We start from the raw sequence: 20296 nt of genomic DNA, 5'->3' as shown, positions 1-20296 counted from the left end.
ACTTCTGGTTTACTAACTTTGAAGGGAGTGGAAATTCACTTCCATTTAGCTCTTCTTACCATAATGGCTCTCATTATTATCAGCAAGCTGATGTGGGGATTATGCCAGTTTCTAAGTATGTTTATTCCAGGGATAAATTCAGAAATTGGAGAAACAACTACAAGGTGGGTTAATGGACCAATTGGGCTCAATGGGAATCAGATCTGAGCTAAGACTCAATCACCTGACCATCGTAAAGCCCCCCACTTTCACTGTTGGGCCACAGTAGCATTTAAGGTCCCCAGAAATTAGTGTCAAATCAGAGCCACTATTTAGTAATCCTCATAAGGTCTGGGTATTTCCTTTTCCCCAATGCTCACTCACTCTATTAAATGGCCACAGGTCCCTCTGGGGAAGGCTTGGAGGAAGATTTACAGTATGTTCTTACAGCAATGGTACAGGCTCCTTCCTCGAGTGGACCTGGCATCTCCTTCAATCAAGGGGCTCTGGGTCAGTGAACTGACTTCTGAAAACAGTGAGAAGCTGACTCTCCACTGTGGTGACTTGAGTCAGATTTTTAGCCACTAGATCTAGAACTTTTCCTATCATATATATTGAGTGATAATCTAGTAGGCTATTTATTTTATCTATTTTATTTTATTATTTTATCTATCTATTTTATTCCTAGGGACATCATGATCAATTTGCCTGTACATCCATGCTGCCCTTTACAGATGTGCCCACTTTGTCTTTGGCAGTTAAGTGCTGCTACTTGGCCTCAGCTTCTCTGGGTTTCCATCATCACCATTGAAGCCAGGAAACCTATCTTAGCCTGTTCTGGCTGCTATAACAGAATATCATAGACTGGTGGCTTATTAACAACAGAAATTTACTTCTCACAGTTTTGGAGGCTGGGAAGTCCAAGATCAAAGCACTGGCAGATTCAGTGAGGGCCTGCTTCCTCATTCATAGATGGCTGTCTTCTTCCTGTGTCCTCACATGGTGAAAAGGGCTAGAGATCTCTCTGGAGCCTCTTTTATAAGGGCACTAATCCCATTCATGAGGGCTCCACTTTCATGACCTAATCACCTTTCAAAGGCCCCCATCTCCAAATACTATCACATTGGGGATTAGGTTTCAGCATATGAACACGGCGGGGGGGGGGGAACATATTCAGTATATAGCATTCTGCCCCTGACCCCCCAAAATTAATGTCCTTCTCACATGCAAAATACATTCATTGCATCCCAACAACCTGAAAAGTCTTAATTCATTCCAGCATCAACTCTAAAGTCTAAATTCCAAAGTCTCATCTAAATATCATCTAAATCAGATATGGGTGAGACTCAAAGTACAATTCATCCTGAGGAAAATTGCCCTCCAGCTGTGAACCCAACAAGTTATGTGCTTCCAAAATACAGTGTTAGGACAGGCATAAGGTAGACATTCCTATTCCAAAATGGAGAAATAGGAGAGAAGAAAGGAGTGACAAGGGCCTGAGCAAGTCTTCTTTGGCCAGGTGCTCTGCTCTCCAGGCCCACTGGGGTGGTGGCCCACCTTCCAGATACACTGGGGTGAAGCACAATGGTGTGGCTTTGCTGGGCAAGGGCTGGGCCCGCAAGGCTTCAGACAGCCAGCTCCCAGGTTGTTCTGTGCCACGGCCCCATGGCTCTTGCATCTGGAGTCCTGAGCCTGCAGCTCTGCCAGGAGGCCCAGTCCTTTGAAATCAAGGTGGAGGCACCATGTCCCCTTGGTTCTTCTGGATGTAGCCCATACCACCCCAGGCCGCCGGAGCTGCACCTGGGGCAGTTGGGGAGCCCAGTGCCGAGTGCAGTAGCAGAACCCACCACCACATGAGGCGGTGCCGGGCAGTGTGCCAGCGGCTCCTACTTTGAAATTACTCTGCCCCCAGGGCCCTTGCACTCTGGGCCTGTGATCAGAAGGGCAGCCCTGATGATCTCTGGATTGTCTTCAGGGTCATTCTTCCCCTACGTCATTCCTGACCTACAGAAGAGAGCAACCACAGAGCTTTCCAAGTTTGCATGTGCGCTTCTCACTAATGCTTTCTCAATGTCTCGGTGAAAGTAATGTCTTCTGAGCCTTGTCATGGAACATAGTTGGGGATTGCATTCAAGTCATACATGATAAGTTCTGTCCAACACTCCCATTACCCAAAGCCTTTGGATTCCCTCCTCCATATCATGCCAGGACACCTCTGGCATCTCAACCTCATTAACTGTAGGCCACAATTGAGTCTCAGTTTCAGTTAGCCAACCAAGTAAACCCTTAGAGCATGTGCTGACACATTAAATCCAGAATCTCTAGTAAGTGTACCTATATCAATGAATTCTGCCTAATCTAGAGTTATATTCTGCCCTCCTTCATCTAACACCCTTAGAGTCCTCTTCTGCATATATTCCCCAGATTTCTGCCAATATATATTAGCAAAGTCTTGTGATTATTTTGGTGTATAAGCACTTTCCAACTTGGTCATAGTGTGCACTTGTTCCCCTGGACCATGCTGAGATTTGACCTCAGTCATGTGTCTATCAGCAGTAGGGGTGGTTGTGGTGGGTTTTGAGGAGAATGAGTATCCCTTTTCAAGGCACCTGGACCAGGTGAGTTTATCACAGCATTTTCAAGGAGAGAAAGGTTAGTTTCGGACACTGAAGGGCAAGCTACTTCCATTAGTAAGGAAGGCTCAGAGTGACTTGGTAGTTCAAGACTGTGAGTTTCATTTGGGACCAAACAGATGTCCCCATTCCAAGTTTCAGGATCCCATTCTTTAACAGTCAATACCATAACTTTCACATGGAAAATTGTCAAGACTGTGAATTCAACTGTCGTTGTAATTCAACAACTTATACAATTAAATGTTGTGTCTGATGTTCAGCAATATTAGCCCTGCTGCTAGGCATCATGAAAGTTCTCTGGTTCTTAGGCTGTGACTTGAGCTGAGAAATTAACAGACCCAAGCTTGTTATTTTTCTCTTTGTAAGCGCTCAAGTGCATTCAAAATAATCTATCCCCCATCACGGTCTTCATAGTCATGATCATGGCCATAATAGTCAAGTGCAGCAGCCATTTCAGCTTCCAGGGAATGTGCTTCAGTTGGCACTTCATCACAATCAACCATAGGTTGATTAATTGTGATGCAACGGCATGCCATGGATTACTAGCATCCATCTCTCATTGGCAAGGAGTTCAGCACCGTGCATAAGCCAGAGGTGTGAACAAACCAATCTCAAAGTCCCATCTTTGCAGATCTCTTTCCTGGCACCACTCCTGGTAACAATTCTGTATCAGTCTGAGTCCTATCTGGAGAGAGGAGTAACACAGTAATTTGAACAGGGAAAGTTAATATAAGGAATTACCTATAACAGGGGATTGGAATAATGAGGGATTGGTTAGTGAGATGTGAAGAGAATTCGAAAGAATATAGAAATAGCAGATATAAGAAGTAGTCACAAGGGAATTCCCTGGTGGTCCAGTGGTTAGGACTCGGCACTTTCACTGCCGAGGGCCGGGTTCGATCCCTGGTCGGGGAACTAAGATCCAATAAGCCATGCAGTGTGGCAAAGGAATTAGTCACTATCCCTAGGCTGGCATAGAATGCCCCTGGGGCTGAGATCCAGATCTTGTTGGAGAGGCATGACTGTAGTTCACTGCAGGGCAGAGAAGTCATTGTGGTGCTGCATTGGTGGAACTTTCCAGAAATCTGCCTGCTGGGAGGCAGGAGAAAGCTGTTCACTGAGTGCTGCTGGCCTCTGTGCACCGCAAGAGCCAGGCCCTGAGGAAGCTGTGAGTGCATCAAGATCCAGAAGCATTCTTCTTGCTACCAAACTGCCTGAGGGTGAGTTCTGGAGGAAGAGGAAAGCTGCTGATCACTGGGTACTACTGACCACCATGCATGGTAGAAATCAGGCACTGGAAGAGTTGTGAGCACTGCAGGAGACTGATTCTAGAAAAAGCCATGCAGAAGGAGCCTGTCAAGCGAACATGCAGGAGTCAGGAAGAAAACCCCTTTTCCTCTTGCAATATCTCTCTAGCACCCTCTACTGAGAAAGTTTCAGTGCCAGCTGTCAAAGGAAACACAGTTAAAATTGCTTCATTATCACAGAAGAGGCAGAAAGGGTGAATTTGAAGTTGAGAGGCAATAAATTGATAACCAGCACACCATGGGTTAAACAAGAAATCCTAAGAAAAATTAGAAAGTATTTTGAATGAAATTAAAGTGAAAATATAATGTATCAAAATATATGGAATGCAGCAAAAGCAGTGCTTAGAAAGAAAATTATATGCTTATTATTAGAAGAGTAGTCTCAAACCAATGACCTCAGCTTCTACCTTAAGAAATTATGATAAAAAGAGGAAATCAGGGCTTCCCTGGTGGCGCACTGGTTGAGAGTCCGCCTGCCGATGCAGGGGACACGGGTTCGTGCCCCGGTCCGGGAATATCCCGCATGCCGCGGAGTGGCTGGGCCCGTGAGCCATGGCCGCTGGGCCTGCGCGTCCGGAGCCTGTGCTCCGCAACGGGAGAGGCCACAGCAGTGAGAGGCCCACGTACCGCAAAAAAAAAAAAAAAAAAAGAGGAAATCAAACCTAAAGTAAGCAGAAGAAAGAAAATAAGAGCAGAAATCACTGAAGTAGAAAACAAAAAAAAATAGAGAAAAGCAAAGAAACCAATAGTTGGCTTTTTGGGAAGATCAATAAAACTGATAAACCTCTAGCCAGATTGATGAGGAAAAAAAGAGAGAAGACCCAAATGCCTAATATTAGGAGTGAGATTTTGGACAACACTACAGATCCTACAGAAATTAAGATAATAATAAAAGGATATTACTTATTTTTTAAATTTTATTAAAGTATAGTTGATTTACAATGTTGTGTTAATTTGTTGTGTACAGCAAAGTGACTCAGTTATATATATATATATATGTATATATATATGTATTCTTTTCCATTATGGTTTGTCACAGAATATTGAATATAGTTCCCCTGTGCTATACAGAATGACCTTGTTGTTTATCCATCCTATATATAATAGTTTGCCTCTGCTAATCCCAAACTCCCATTCTTTCCCTCCCCTACCACCCCCCTGCCCTGGCAACCACAAGTGTGTTCTCTATATCTGTGAGTCTGTTTTTGTTTTAAAGATATGTTGATTTGTGTCATATTTTAAATTCCACATATAAGTGATATCCTATGGTATTTGTCTTTCTTTTTCTGACTCACTTCGCTTAGTATGATAATCTCTAGGTCCATCCATGTTGATACAAATGGCATTATTTCATTCTTTTTGATGGCTGAGTAATAGTCCATTGTATATATGTACCACATCTTCTTTATCCATTCATCTGTCAGTGGACATTTAAGTTGTTTTCATGTCTTGGCTATTGTAAATAGTGCTGCTGTGAACATAGCGGTGCATGTATCCATTTGAATTATAGTTTTGTCTGGGTATATGCCCAAGAGTGGGATTGCTGGATCATATGGCAACTCTATTTTTAGTTTTAGTTTTTGTTTTTGTTTTTTTTTGCAGTACACGGGCCTCTCACTGCTGTGCCCTCTCCCGTTGTGGAGCACAGGCTCCGGATGCGCAGGCTCAGCGGCCATGGCTCACGGGCCCAGCCACTCCGCGGCATGTGGGATCTTCCTGGACCGGGGCACGAACCCGTGTCCCCTGCATCGGCAGGCGGACTCTCAACCACTGCGCCACAAGGGAAGCCCCTATTTTTAGTTTTTTGAGGAACCTCCATACAATTTTCCGTAGTGGCTGCACCAATTTACATTCCTACCAACAGTGTAAGAGGGCTCTCTTTCCTCCACACCCTCTCCAGCATTTGTTCTTTGTAGACTTTTTAATGATGGCCATTCTGACTGGTGTGAGGTGATACCTCATTGTAGTTTTGATTTACATTTCTCTAATAATTAGCGATGTTGAGCATCTTTTCATGTGCCTATTGGCAATCTGTATGTCTTCTTTGGAGAAATGCCTATTTAGGTCTTCTGCCCATTTTTCGATCGGGTTGTTTGTTTTTTTGTTGTAGAGTTGTATGAACTGTTTGTATAGTTTGCAAATTAAGCCCTTGTTGGTCTCATCATTTGCAAATGTTTTCTCCCATTCTGAAGGTTGTCTTTTTGGTTTGTTTATGGTTTCTTTTGCTGTGCAAAATCTTGTAAGTTTGATTAGGTCCCATTTGTTTATTTTTGTTTTTATTTCTATTGCCTTGGGAGACTGACCTAAGAAAACATTGGTACGATTTATGTTGAAGGAATGTCATGAAGAGCTTTATGCTCATAAATTTGACAATTTAGATAAAATAGAGACATTCCTTAAAAGACACAAGCTACTGAGCTCACTCCAGAAAAAGACAATCTGAATAGCTACGTCTTTTTTTTTTTTAATTTATTTTTGGCTGCATTGGGTCTTCGTTGTGGTGCGTGGGCTTTCTCTAGTTGTGGCGAGTGGGGGCTTCTCTTCATTGCGGTGCGCAGACTTCTCATTGTGGTGCCTTCTCTTGTGGCGGAGCACAGGCTCTGGGCACATGAGCTTCAGTAGTTGTGGCACATGGGCTCAGTAGTTGTGGCTCGCGGGTTCTAGAGCGCAGGCTCAGTAGTTGTGGCACATGGGCTTAATTGCTCCGCGGCATGTGGGATCTTTCTGAACCAGGGCTCGAACCCGTGTTCCCTGCATTGGCAGGTGGATCCTTAACCACTGTGCCACCAGGGAAGTCCCTAGCCATATGTCTTCAAAGAAATTTATTTCATAGTTTAAAACTTTCCTACAAAGAAAACCCCATGCCCTGATGGCTTCACTGGTGAATTTGACCAAACAGTTAAAGAAGAAATAATAGCAGTTGTACACAAACTCTTCCAGGGGATAGAAGAGTCATGTATTAATTTTCTATTGCTGCATAATAAATGACTACAAACTTAGTGGCTTAAATCAATATCCATTTATTATCTCAGTTTCTGTAGGTCAGAAGTCCAGTATAACACAACACTGTCCAATATAAAATAAAAATTCTTTAAAAGTCCAGTATAACATGACTCTGCTCAGTATAACAAGGCTGAAATCAAAGTGTTGGCCAAGCCAAGATCTTGTCTGGAGGCTCTGGTGAAAAATATGCTCCCAAGCTCATTCTTGTTGTTGGCAAAATCCAGTTCCTTGCACTTGTAGGACTAAGGATCTCACTTCCTTGCTGACCATCATCTGGGGCTGCTTTTATCTCCTAGAGGCCGCCCACATTCTTTGCCATGTGGCCCCCCTCTGTCTTTGGGACATCAACAGTGTGTCAAATACTTTTTGTCCTTCTGATTTTGGACCTTTATTACATCTGCAAAATCCCTTCACAGCAGTAACTAGATTCATGTTTAATTAAATAACCGGGAGAAAGTATGTGTACACCAGGGGCTGGAAATCTTAGGGGCTGTCTTAGAATTCTGCCTACCACAAGGAAGGCATACTTCCCAACATATTCTATGAGTTCAGTATCACCCTGATCTTATATCAAAACCAGACAAAGAAATCCCAGCAAGTTATTTTATGGATATCAACAAACTGATTCTAAAATGTATAATGGAGAGGCAAAAGATCTAGAATAGCCAAGTCAATACTGAAGGTAAAGAACAGAATTGGAGGACTGATGCTACCCGATTTCAAGGCTTACTATAAAGCTACAGTAATTAAGACAGTGTGGTATTGGCAAAAGAATAGACAAACAGATCAATAGAACAGAGGAGAGAGACCAGAAATAGACCCACATAAATGTAGTCAACTGATCTTTGACAAAGGAGCAAAGATAGTCTTTTCAACAGGCTGTTGACACCTGTCAGGATGGTAATTATCAAAAACAACAGCAACAACAATGACAAAAGACAACAAGTGTTGGTGAGAATAGGGAGGAATTAGAACCCTTGCACACTGTTGGTGGAAATGCAAAATGGTACAACTACTATGGAAAAATGGTATGGCAGGTTCTCAAAAATTAAAAATAGAACTATCATAGGATCCAAGAATCCCACTTCTGGTTATTTATCTGAAAGAATTGAAATCAGTATCTCAAAGAGATATAAGCACTCCTATGTTCATTGTAGCACTATTCATAATAGCCAAGATGTGTGAAAAGCCTAAATGTCCACTGACAGGTGAATGGATAAAGAAAACATGGTATATACATACAATAGAGGGACTTCCCTTGTGGTCCAGTGGGTAAGACTCCAAGCTCCCAATGCAGGGGGCCTGGGATTGATCCCTGGTCAGGGAACTAGATCCTGCATGCATGCCGCAACTAAGAGTTCGCATGCCTCAACCAAGATCCCACATGCCGCAGTGAAGATCCTGGCGTGCCGCAACTAAGACCTGGTGCAGCCTAAATAAATAGAAATATTTTACATACAATGGAATACTATTGAGGCTTTAAAAAGAAGAAAACTGCAATATGCAACAACATGGATGAACTCTGAGGACATTATGCTAAATGAAATAAGCCAGTCACAGTAAGACAAATACTGCATGAATCTACTCATATGAGGTATCTTAAGTAGTCAAATTCATAGAATCAAGGAATGGAATGGTGGTTGTCAAGGGCTGGGGTGAGGGGGCAATGGAGAGTTACTAATCAATGGGCGTAAAGTTGCAGTCAAACAAGATGAATAATCTTTAGAGAGCTACTGTGCAACATTGTACCTATATAGTCAGCAATAATAATTTTTACACTTAAAAAATTGTTAATGGGGTAGATCTCATGTTAAAGAGTTCTTATCACAATAAAATAAATTGTGCTGAAACAACTGGACATTCACATGCCAAAAAAGTAATCTAGACACAGAACTTACACTGTTCACAAAAATTAACTCAGACCCAAATGTAAAATGCAAAACTATAGAACTCCTAGAAGATACCATAGGAGAAAAATCTAGATGACTTTGGGTTTGGCAATGACTTTTTAGATAAAACAACAAATGCATGATCCATGTAAGAAAGAATTGACAAGCTGGACTTCATTAAAATTAAAAATTTCTGCTCTGTGAAAGACACTGTCAGGAGAATGAAAAAACCAGTTGCAAACTGGGAGAAAATATTTGAAAAAGAGATATCTGGTAAAGGACTATTATCCTAAATACACAAAGAATTCTTAAAACTCAACAGTAAGAAAATGAACAACCCAATTAAAAAATGAGCCAAAAACCTTAACAGACACCTCACCATAGAAGACATACAAATGGCAAATAAGTATATGAAAAGATGATCCACATCCTATGTCATTAGGGAAATGCAAATGAAAACAGTAATGGGATGCCACTACCATCTATCAGAATGGCCTAAATCCAGAATGCTGACAACACCAAATGCTGGCTAAGATGCGGAGCAACAGGAACTCTCATTCATTGCTGGTGGGAATGGAAAATGGTACAACAACTTTGGAAGACAGTTTGGTAGTTTCTTACAAAGCTAAAGATACTCTTACCACATCATCTGGCAATCACACTCCTTGGTATTTACCCAAAGGGATTGAAAACTTATGTCCATACAAAAAACTGCATGTGGAAATTACCAAAACTTGGAAGCAACCAAGATGTCCTTCAGTGGGTGAATAGATTTATAAACTGTGGTACATCCAGACAACGAAATACTGTTCAGTGCTAAATAGAAATGAGCTATCAAGCCATGAAAAGATATGGAGGAGCTTTAAATGTGTATTACTAAGTTAAAGAAGCTGATCTGAAAAGCTATGATTCCAACTATATGACATTCTGGAAAAGGCAAAACTATGGAGACAGTAAAAAGATCAGTGGTTGCCAGGGGCTAGGGGGAAGGAGTGAGGGATAAAGAGGCAGAGCACAGAGGATTTTTAGAGAAGTGAAAATACTTTGTATGATACTGTAATGGATACATGTCATTACATATTTGACCAAACCCACAGAGTGTACACAGCACGAAGAGTGAACTCTAATGTAAGCTATGGACTTTGAGTGATTATGATGTGCTAATGTAGGTTCATCAATGGTAACAAATGTACCCCTCTGGTGCAGGATGTTGTTAATGGGGGAGGCTATGCATGTGTGGGGGCAGGGGGTATATGGGAAATCTCTGTACCTTCCTCTCAATTTTGCTATGAATCTAAAATTGCTCTAAAAATAAAAAAATCAAAGAAAACTACAGATCAATATCCCTCATAAACATAGATACACAAATGAATGGATAAAAAAAGATGTGGTATATATATTTACAATGGAATACTACTCAGCCTTAAAAAAGAATGAAATCTTGCCATTTGTGACAACATGGATGAGGGTATTATGCTAAGTGAAATAAGTCAGACAGAGAAAGACATATACTATATGATTTCACGCATATGTGGAATATTTTAGAAAAACAAAATAAATGAACAAGCAAAACAAGAACAAACTCATAGATACAGAGAACAGATTGGTGGTTAGCAGAGGGGAACAGGTGTGGGGAGAGGGAGAAATGGGTAATGGGGGTCAATTGTATGGTGATGGATAGAACCTAGACTTTTGGTGGTGAGCATGCTCTAGGGTATACAGAAGTCAAATTGTAATGTTGTACACATGAAAATTACATAATGTTATAAACCAATGTTACTTCAAAAAAAAAGAGAGGAGTAGACAGTTGTGGGGATCCTTTCACAATGTATATAGATATAAAATCATCATATTGTACACTTTAAATACATTACAATTTTATTTGTCAATTATACCTCAATAAAGCTGAGAAAACCCCCACAGATACATGAGTTTTTAAGAAAATTCGAGCAAATCAAATCCAACACAATATATGAAAAAGATAATACATAATGACGAAGTGGGTTTTAATCCCAGGAATACAAGGTTAGCTTAGCACTTGAAAACCAATCAATGTAATTCACCATATTAATGAACTAATAAAGAAAAACCATATGATCATCTTGATTGATGCCAGTAAAGCATTTGACAAAATCCAACATCCATTTCTGATAAAATAAAATAAAAAAGAAGCAATAAACAATCTCTTAGAAATTTGGGGGCTACTTTAATCTGATAAAGGGCACCTACATAAAAACTACAGCTAATTTCATTCTTTTTTTTTTGGCCATGCCGCGTGGCTTGCAGGATCTTAGTTCCCTGACCAGGGATTAAACTTGGGGCCACGGCAGTGAAAGTGCTGAGTCCTAACCACTGGACCATCAGGGAACTCCCTCATTCTTTTTTTTAATTGAAATATAGTTGATTTACAATGTGTTAATTTCTGCTGTACAGCAAAGTGATTCAGTTTTATATATATATTCTTTTTTTAATATTCTTTTCCATCATGGTTTATCACAGAATATTGAATATAGTTCTCTAGGCTGTACAGTAGGACCTTGTTTATCCATTCTATATATAATAGTTTACATCTGCTAATCCCAAACTCCCAATCCATCCCCCCACCTTGGCAACCACAAGTCTGTTCTCTATGTCTGTAAGCCTGTTTCTGTTTCATAGATAAGTTCATTTGTGTCATATTTTAGATTCCACATATAAGTAATATCATATGGATGGGATGCTTTAATCCTTCCTTCCTTCCTCTCCTCCTCCCTCCCTCCCTTCTTTCCTTCCTTCCCTCCTTCCCTCCTTCCCTTCCTGATGCCCGCTTACCTGGGGCTGCGGCTCTGGCCGAGTCCACGGGGCCAGGCCCTCAGGCTGCTCTCCCACTAGGTGGTATGCTGTTTAATTTTAATTTTATACTGTATTGGAGTATAGTTGATTAATAGTGTTGTGTTAGTTTCAGGTGTACAGCAAAGTGATTCAGTTATACATATTCATGCATATATATATTTTTCAAATTTTTCCCATTTAGGTTATTACAGAATATTGAGCAGAGTTCCTTGTGTTATACAGTAGGTCCTTGTAGGTTAGGCTGCGGGATCTTAGTTCCTTGACCAGGGATCGAACCTGGGCCCCTGCAGTGAGAGCATCAAGTCTTAACCACTGGACCGCCAGGGAATTCCCTAGGCTGTTTATTTTTTTTTTAAGTTTTATTTATTATTTACTTTAATTTATTTATTTTTGGCTGCATCGGGTCTTAGTTGCAGCATGTGGGATTTTCTTTGAGGCATGTGGGATCTTTCATTGGGGCACAGGGCTCTTCATTGTGGAGTGCAGGCTTCTCTCTAGTGACATGCAGGTTGTCTCTCTCTAGCTGTGTTGTGCAGGCTCCAGGGTGCGTGGGCTCTGTAGTTTGCGGCACGCAGCCTCTAGTTGAGGTGTGTGAGCTCAGTAGTTGTGGCCTGCGGGCTTAGTTGCCCCGTGGCATGTGGGATCTTAGTTCCCCGACCAGGGATCGAACCCGCATCCCTTGCATTGCAAGGCGGATTCTTTACCACTGGACCACCAGGGAAGTCCCAAAGCTGTTTATTTATTTATTTATATTTATTTATATATTTTTAACATCTTTATTGTAGTATAATTGCTTTACAATGGTGTGTTCGTTTCTGCTTTATAACAAAGTGAATCAGCTATACATATACATATATTCTCATATCTCTTCCCTCTTGCGTCTCCGTCCCACCTTCCCTATCCCACCCCTCTAGGTGGTCAGAAAGTACCGAGCTGATCTCCCTGTGCTATGTGGCTGCTTCCCACTAGCTATCTATTTTACATTTGGTAGTGTATATAAGTCCATGCCACTCTCTCCCTTCGTCCCACCTTACCCTTCCCTCTCCCCGTATCCTCAAGTCCATTCTCAACGTCTGTATCTTTATTCCTGTCCTGCCCCTAGGTTAGTCAGAACCATTTTTTTTTATTTTAGATTCCATATATATGTGTGAGCGTACGGTATTTGTTTTTCTCTTTCTGACTTACTTCACTCTGTATGACAGTCTCTAAGTCCATCCACCTCACTATAGATAACTCAATTTTGTTTCTTTTTACGGCTAATATTTCATTGTATATATGTGCCACATCTTCTTTATCCATTCATCTGTCAATGGACACTTAGGTTGTTTCCATGACCTGGCTATTGTACATAGTGCTGCAGTGAGCATTGGGGTGCATGTGTCTTTTTGAATTATGGTTTTTTTCTGAGTATATGCCCAATAGTGGGATTGCTGGGTCATATGGTAGTTCTATTTTTAGTTTTTTAAGGAACCTCCATGCTGTTCTCCATAGTGGCTGTACCAATTTACATTCCCACCAACAGTGCAAGAGGGTTCCCTTTTCTCCACACCCTCTCCAGCATTTATTGTTTGTAGATTTTTTGATGATGGCCGTTCTGACCGGTGTGAGGTGATACCTCATTGTAATTTTTATTTGTATTTCTCTAATGATTAATGATGTTGAGCATTCTTTCATGTGTTTGTTGGCAATGTGTATATCTTCTTTGGAGAAATGTCTATTTAGGTCTTCTGCCCATTTTTGGATTGGGTTTTTTGGGTTTTTTTTGATATTGAGCTGCATGAGCTGCTTGTTAATTTTGGGGATTAATCCTTTGTCAGTTGCTTCGTTTGCAAATATTTTCTCCCATTCTGAAGGTTGTCTTTTCGTCTTGTTTATGTTTTCCTTTGCTGTGCAAAAGCTTTTAAATTTCATTAGGTCCCATTTGTTTATTTTTGTTTTTATTTCCATTTCTCTAGGCGGTGGGTCAAAAAGGATCTTGCTGTGATTGATGTCATAGAGCGTTCTGCCTATGTTTTCCTCTAAGAGTTTTATAGTGTCTGGCCTTACATTTAGGCCTTTAATCCATTTGGAGTTTATTTTTGTGTATGGTGTTAGGGAGTGTTCTGATTTCATTCTTTTACATGTAGCTGTCCAGTTTTCCCAGCACCACTTTTTTTTTTTTTTTTTTTTTTTTTTTTGCGGTATGCGGGCCTCTCACTGTTGTGGCCTCTTCCGCTGCAGAGCACAGGCTCCAGACGCACAGGCTCAGCGGCCATGGCTCACGGGTCCAGCCGCTCCGCGGCATGTGGGATCTTCCCGGTCCGGGGCACGAACCCGTGTCCCCTGCATTGGCAGGAGGACTCTCAACCACTGCGCCACCAGGGAAGACCCCAGCACCACTTATTGAAGAGGCTGTCTTTTCTCCATTGTATATTCTTGACGAGGCTGTTTATTTTTAATTGTGGAAATACATGCTCACCATGAAAAAGACAGCAAAAATGCTGCTACTGCCTCCACCAGCGCCGCCACCATCACCACAATAATAATAATACAGATAGGGAATTCCCTGGTGGTCCAGTGGTTAGGACCCTGAGTTCTCACTGCTGAGGGCCCAGGTTCAATCCCTGGTCAGGAACTAAAATACATTACAAAATGACCATCATGTTAAGTCTAGTTACCATCTGTCACTATACAAAGTTATTACAGTATTACTGACTATATTCCCTATGCTGTATGTTAGTTTCCTGTGACTTATTTTTCTAGGTTGAAGTTTGTGTCTCTTAATCCCCTTCACCTATTTCGCCCAAACCCCCCCACCCCCCCACCCCCACCCCCACCCCCACCCCCCTTCCCTCTGGCAACCACCAGTTTGCTCTCTGTTATCTGTAAGTCTGTTTCTGTTTTTTGTTTTCCTATTTTTTGACCACGCTGTGAGGCATGCAGGATCTTAGTTCCCCGACCAGGGATCGAACCTTTGCCCCCTGCGGTGGAAGCATGGTGTCTTAACCGCTGGACCACCAGAGAAGTCCCTGTTTCTGTTTTGTTTTGCTTGTCTGTTTTGTTTTTGAGATTCTATATATAAGTGAAATCACACGATATTTGCCTTTCTCTCTGATTTATTTCACTTAGCATAATACCCTCTAGGTCCATCCATGTTGCTGCAAATGGTGTTATTTCGTTCTTTTTTATGGCTGAGTAATATTCCATTGTATACATGTATCACATCTTCTTTATCCATTCATCTGTTGATGGACATTTAGGTTTCTTCCTTGTCCTGGCTATTGTAAATAGTGCTGCAATGAACACTGGGGTGCATGTATCCTTTTGAATTATAGATTTCTCTGGGTACATGCCCAGTAGTGGGATTGCTGGGTTATATGGTAGTTCTATTTTTAGTTTTTTAAGGAACCTCCATACTGTTCTCTATAGTAGCTGTATCAATTTACATTCCCACCAACAGTGCAAGAAAGTTCCCTTTTCTCCACACCCTCTCCAGCATTTATTGTTTGTAGATTTAAACAAAATGTTTTTGTTTATTTTTGGCTGCATCAGATCTTAGTTGCGGCACACAGGATCTTCGTTGAGGCATGTGGGATCTTTTGTTGTGGCGCGCGGGCTTCTCTCTAGTTGCGACGTACAGGTTTTCTCTTCTCTAGTTGTGGCGTGCAGGCTCCAGAGCGCATGGGCTCTGTAGTTTGTGGCACGCAGGCTCTCTAGTCGAGGCTCACGAGCTCAGTAGTTGTGGTGGGTGGGCTTAGTAGCCGCGAGGCATGTGGGATCTTAGTTCCCTGAACAGGGATTGAACCCTCATCCCCTGCATTACAAGGTAGATTCTTTACCACTGGACCACCAGGGAGGTCTCTGTTTGTAGGTTTTTTAAATTATTTATTTATTTATTTTAGTAAATTTATTTATTTATTTACTTTTGGCTGCGTTGGGTCTTCGTTGCTGCGTGCAGGCTTTCTCTTATTGCGGTGAGTGGGGGCTACTCTTTGTTGTGGTGTGCAGGCTTCTCATTGTGGTGGCTTCTCTTGTGGAGTATGGGCTCTAGGCACACGGGCTTCAGTAGTTGTGGCACACAGGCTCAGTAGTTGTGGCTCGCGGGCTCTAGAGCGCAGGCTCAGTAGTTGTGGCGCACAGGCTTCATTGCTCCACGGCATGTGGGATCTTCCCAGAGCAGGGATCGAACCCGTGTCCCCTGCATTGGCTGGCAGATTCTTAACCAGTGAGCCACCAAGGGAAGTTCCTGTAGATTTTTTAATGATGGCCATTCTGACCGGTGTTAGGTGATACCTCATTGTAGTTTTGATTTGCATTTCTATAATAGTGATGTTGAGCATCTTTTCATTGTGTTTGTTGGCCATCTGTCATTTGTGTTTCTTCTTTTCTGAATTGCCTTTTCATGTCCTTGGATGTTTTTCTGTTGGGGAGTTTGTCTCAGTGATTTGTAAATAAAAAAATATATATACAGTAAGGATTAACCCATTGCCTGTTAGAGATGTATTTTTTCCTAGATTGCCGTTGCTTTTTAATTCTTCTCGTGGTGTTGCCAATGTTTTAGTAGTCAAATATATCCGTCTTTTCCATTATAATGTCTTTTGTAGTTTTTAGTGTTAGATTTTCCATATCCCAGATCACTTGTTATTTGCCCCCAAAAATAAGTTCACGTTTTTCACACTTGAATCTTCCATTTGGAATTTATTTAGTGTGAATTGCAGAGCAAACTTTCTATTTCTCCCCCTTCCAATACTTAGGCAAGTTTCCCAAACTTAACATTGACAAAGCTATTCCTTCCCCAACTGGTTCTTGGTGCTTCATTTTCTCTTTACAGTAGACCATAGCACACTGAATAGTCATGGCTTGAAGCCATTCTCTGTCAGGTCTGCTCATTTCAGCTTCCACCTTGCTTAGCATGTCTGTTTTCCAAAGTCTCAAGGCCAGCTATACTTGCAAATGAAGACAGTAAGCCTGTTCATTTATTTGCCTCTTTTTATGCTTCTCACACGAGTTTTGCAGCATCCTTCTTCACATGGATCCCAAACACTGCTTCTTAAGATTATTCCTAGGTATTTTATGTTACTGTTGTGAAGGGAATCTATTTCCTGTTGTTTTCTAACTGGTCATTGCTTGTATTTGAGAAAATGTTTAATCCTACTACCCCTGCCTATCGAGTCTTTGTGTATCCATTGCTCCCTGAACTTTCCCAACACCTAACCCCTTCCCTTCAGTGAGTTTTTGGAAAGCAGTGACTTCTCAGTGTTGTCAGTACATGGTAAGCGCTCAGTAAAAATGTTTATGTTGGGTAATAATTGTTTCTCCAGCCAAGACATATTATGTTTCATAAGTATAGAGCCATACATCCCAGTTTATCTGGGTTTGTTTGCACTTGTGGCCCAGCATAATTTTTTTTTTTGGTGGCTGTGCCACGTGGCATGTAGGAATCTTAGTTCCCTAACCAGGGATTGAACCCGCGCCCCCAGCAATGGAAGCATGGAGTACTAACCACTGGACCACCAGGGAAGTCCCACAGCATAATTAATAACACCCTTTTTATTTTAAAATTTGCCCAACTTTGGATGATAAGTTATATGGTCACCCTAATTATAAGAAAAGGGGACTATTTTAATAAGGAGATAACCAGTAGTAATTGTAACACACACATCAGTGGAGGGAATTATTAGGGGGCAAAAAGAGACATGTTTAATCATATCATGAAAGCAGCTATTAATTAGCCTTCACGTAGAATTAGGCCTGTTATTGACTTCCCTGATACCTGCCTCAAATTCATTTGGAACTATTAAATTGTCCATCTCAAAAAACTTACTTTGAAATACCTCAGGTGTAGAAAAGTTATAAAGTATTATAGTATTATAAGAAATACTTATGTACCCAGCACCACCCAGCTTAAGAAATAAAACATTTAATTTAAGCCCTCTGGGTAATGTACCTCTTCCCAACTGCATCCCCTTTTGTCCCCCATAGCTCATCCTGAACATCATGCAGTACTGTCATACTTATGCATGGGCTTCCATACTCTTCATACATGTGGTTTTTCATGTTCTTGGTACACATGTATGTAGTATTGTTTTGCAATTTTTAAACAGGCAGGTCTCATACATTTTTGCTTATCTTTGAGATTGTGTATGTTGATATATGCAATGGATATTTTTACTATTGTATAGGATTTCTTTATATTAATTTATCAGATTATACTTGTTGGACAATAAATGTTTACACGAATGTTTTGTTCATTATAACCAGGCCTCTTGCTGGACTCACTTAAGCTCTAATAACTTTTGATTCTCTTGGTTTAGCAAAATAGTTTCTCTTCAACAGCTATACCTTGTTTCCTGCTTTATGGAAATGGCTAGAACTTGCAGAACAGTGTTAATGGTGATAATTGACCACTTTATGCTTGCAGTGTGATGTTGACTGTTGGTCTGATGCTACCTTATCAAGGTAGTATCTTTACAAGTTACCAGGAATAGTTACTGTTGGCAAATGCCTTTCATCTACTGTCAAAAGGTTTTTCTCTTTTGACATTGAGGTGATGAATATCCCATAGGCAAATCATACTCAGTCACATTAGGTTTTTGTGGTATGCCATTGAGTTAGATTCATTTATTTCCTTCAAGATTATTCCATCTGTACTCCAAACTTCCACACCCGACTCCCAACCCTTGCACTCCTTTCAAATTTAAATGGTCAGAGCTTTGTTCTACTTTGATTTCTCAAAGAACCAGTTCTTAAGTGTATTGATCAATTCTACTGTATTTCTGCTTATTTGTTCCTTTTATTTTAAAGCCCTGGTGGACTCCCAGCCTCATCTCAGGCCACTATCCTTTGCTCAAGCCTTGCCCTATCAACTGGACTCTTGCTGCATTGAGCTAGATTACCCTGTTCTTCTTAATCTTCACTCTCACACAGACTTATGATTCAACCCAAATGCCACTGACAATAGAAAGCCTTTCCTGATCTCCCAGGCTAGACCAGGTACTTGTGCTGGGCACCCAGATCCCCTTCAGAACTGATCTGTCTCTATCCCTTGACTAGAAGCTCAATAGGCCGGACAGGGTTGATTCATCTGTCTTCTCAGTGGTCAGGAGGGCCAGGAACAGACAAGTGTGAACATTGGAAGGAAAAAAAAAAAGATTAGCTGCCATTTGCATCAGGACAAAGGGATCAGGTTAAGGACAGACACACCACTGCTTTCCTAGATCCACACTTTGGGACATGGTCAAGGGGAAAAGAGAAGTAGAGCCTTGGAGAATGAGAAAAACCACACAAAGCAAGTACCACTTGAGGTTATTTTTCTAACTGAACTTTTATTACTTTTTTCTTTGAAGGCTGGAACCATCAAAGTCCTTAGATCAACTTTAAGTGCTGGATGGAGTAAAAAAAACCACAAAAGACTGTTGGGCGATCTGTGAACAGACTGGCAAACAAGCAGATGACAAAACAAAACCAAAAAGGATGGAAAGACTGTTCTGGGGAGCTAGTCAAATTATTTGCTTATGAAAATTTGTTAGAAATAAACTAAAACATTAATAAATGAAATCAAAATTTTAAACTGAGCTCCAGGCTTGAAACTGTTATAAAGGCTCAGGAAATAGAACCTTCAGTTGGGTTGAGTGAATTCTCTTACAACCTGCTGGTTGGTTTGTTCCCCTAGAGCAAGGCGATGCTTTGTCCTTGGCTGCAATCTCTAACACCATCACCACCCCCAAGTGCAGATCCCATTCTGAAAAAGATCCCCCCAGTTCCTGATGACTCTGAAGGAGGAGGATGCACCCATGTGGTGACAGAGGTGGCTTTCTGGAGAGTCCACTGGATTTCTTCTCCAGCCATCTAACATGTGCTCAAGAGGGTTTATTTCTTTTTAAACTTGAAAAAAACTCCATTGTGAAAAGTGAGTTATGAAGAGTGCTCTTTATTTGAAACCTCCACAACACAGACGCCAATCTTGTCTCGCATTGAATCATTAGCTGTGCACATCAACACATTCCAAGCACAAATTAAGAAATGCAAACAGAACAAAAAAATATATATATATATAATTTTTTCCCCTATCCAAAGGTTTCAAGTCTCAATGCAGCAAATCCTTCTGAACACAGAATCTGAGGAGCACACTGTTCAAACAGTTGGGACAAACGGGTCCCTGTAAAGGCTATTGCCTTTTCAATACATGGGTGAGGGATCCTGGACGGCATGGAACGGGGAGAGGAGGTGAGAAAAAGGGAGCGGGGAGAGAGAATGAGCAGGAAAGGGGGAACGGGTATGCGCTGGGGAAGATGGGGCAGCTGGGACACACACATGGTGAGTTGGTGGATTTTCACTTATTGGTTTTTGACATTTTCTTTCTGGTTCTTTTTTGTTTTCATTATTCCATTTCCCCCCATTCCCAGGTCCAACAATGGTAGAAAAACCCCACAGTGGTGGGCGGGGCCTTATTAGGCCAGCCCAAAGCCTTCAGAGCACTCCTGGATGGCCAATAGTAGCATGTGGCGGAGCTTCTCAAAGCTCTCATAGGCAGGCAGGTCCAGCTGATTAAAACTAGGGAAAGAAGAAAGATCAATTCATGACAAAAGATGATAACCAAATCTGTGTTCCCATGGTGCCCACTTGACTTCTGCTTGTAGACTCCCAATCCTGTCCTAGCCTTGTCTGCCCTCCT

General features: G+C 41.4%; 1 protein-coding gene, 1 long non-coding RNA gene and 1 other non-coding gene across 13 annotated transcripts in view; 2 read left to right on the top strand and 1 right to left on the bottom strand.

Moving 5' to 3' along the window:
* LOC132418005 (uncharacterized) overlaps positions 1–19529 on the top strand; it is a 51622-nt gene extending 32093 nt beyond the window's left edge. For 2 of the 4 annotated variants that reach the window (XR_009517966.1, XR_009517965.1), the window contains exon 5: positions 18969–19527. This is a non-coding gene — a long non-coding RNA (uncharacterized lncRNA). Of the gene's footprint in view, positions 1–18968 lie in introns of all 4 variants that reach the window. The other 2 variants (XR_009517963.1, XR_009517964.1) reach the window with 2 other exon arrangements.
* TRNAE-UUC (transfer RNA glutamic acid (anticodon UUC)) lies at positions 3456–3527 on the top strand. The gene has a single exon. It is a non-coding gene; the product is annotated as a tRNA-Glu (tRNA).
* A 3-nt stretch (positions 19530–19532) lies between the features above and the next one.
* Positions 19533–20296, bottom strand: part of HUWE1 (HECT, UBA and WWE domain containing E3 ubiquitin protein ligase 1) — a 143255-nt gene continuing 142491 nt past the window's right edge. For all 8 annotated transcript variants that reach the window (XM_060001899.1, XM_069540321.1, XM_069540322.1 and 5 more), the window contains one exon: positions 19533–20175. In XM_060001899.1, the coding sequence (XP_059857882.1) occupies positions 20073–20175 (103 nt within the window). In that variant the 3' untranslated portion in view covers positions 19533–20072. The remainder of the gene's footprint in view (positions 20176–20296) is intronic.

Source organism: Delphinus delphis, chromosome X (assembly GCF_949987515.2).
Source record: "Delphinus delphis chromosome X, mDelDel1.2, whole genome shotgun sequence".
NCBI lineage: Eukaryota > Metazoa > Chordata > Mammalia > Artiodactyla > Delphinidae > Delphinus > Delphinus delphis.
Note: the sequence above shows the minus strand (reverse complement) of the source record. Positions and strands in the feature narration are given on the sequence as shown.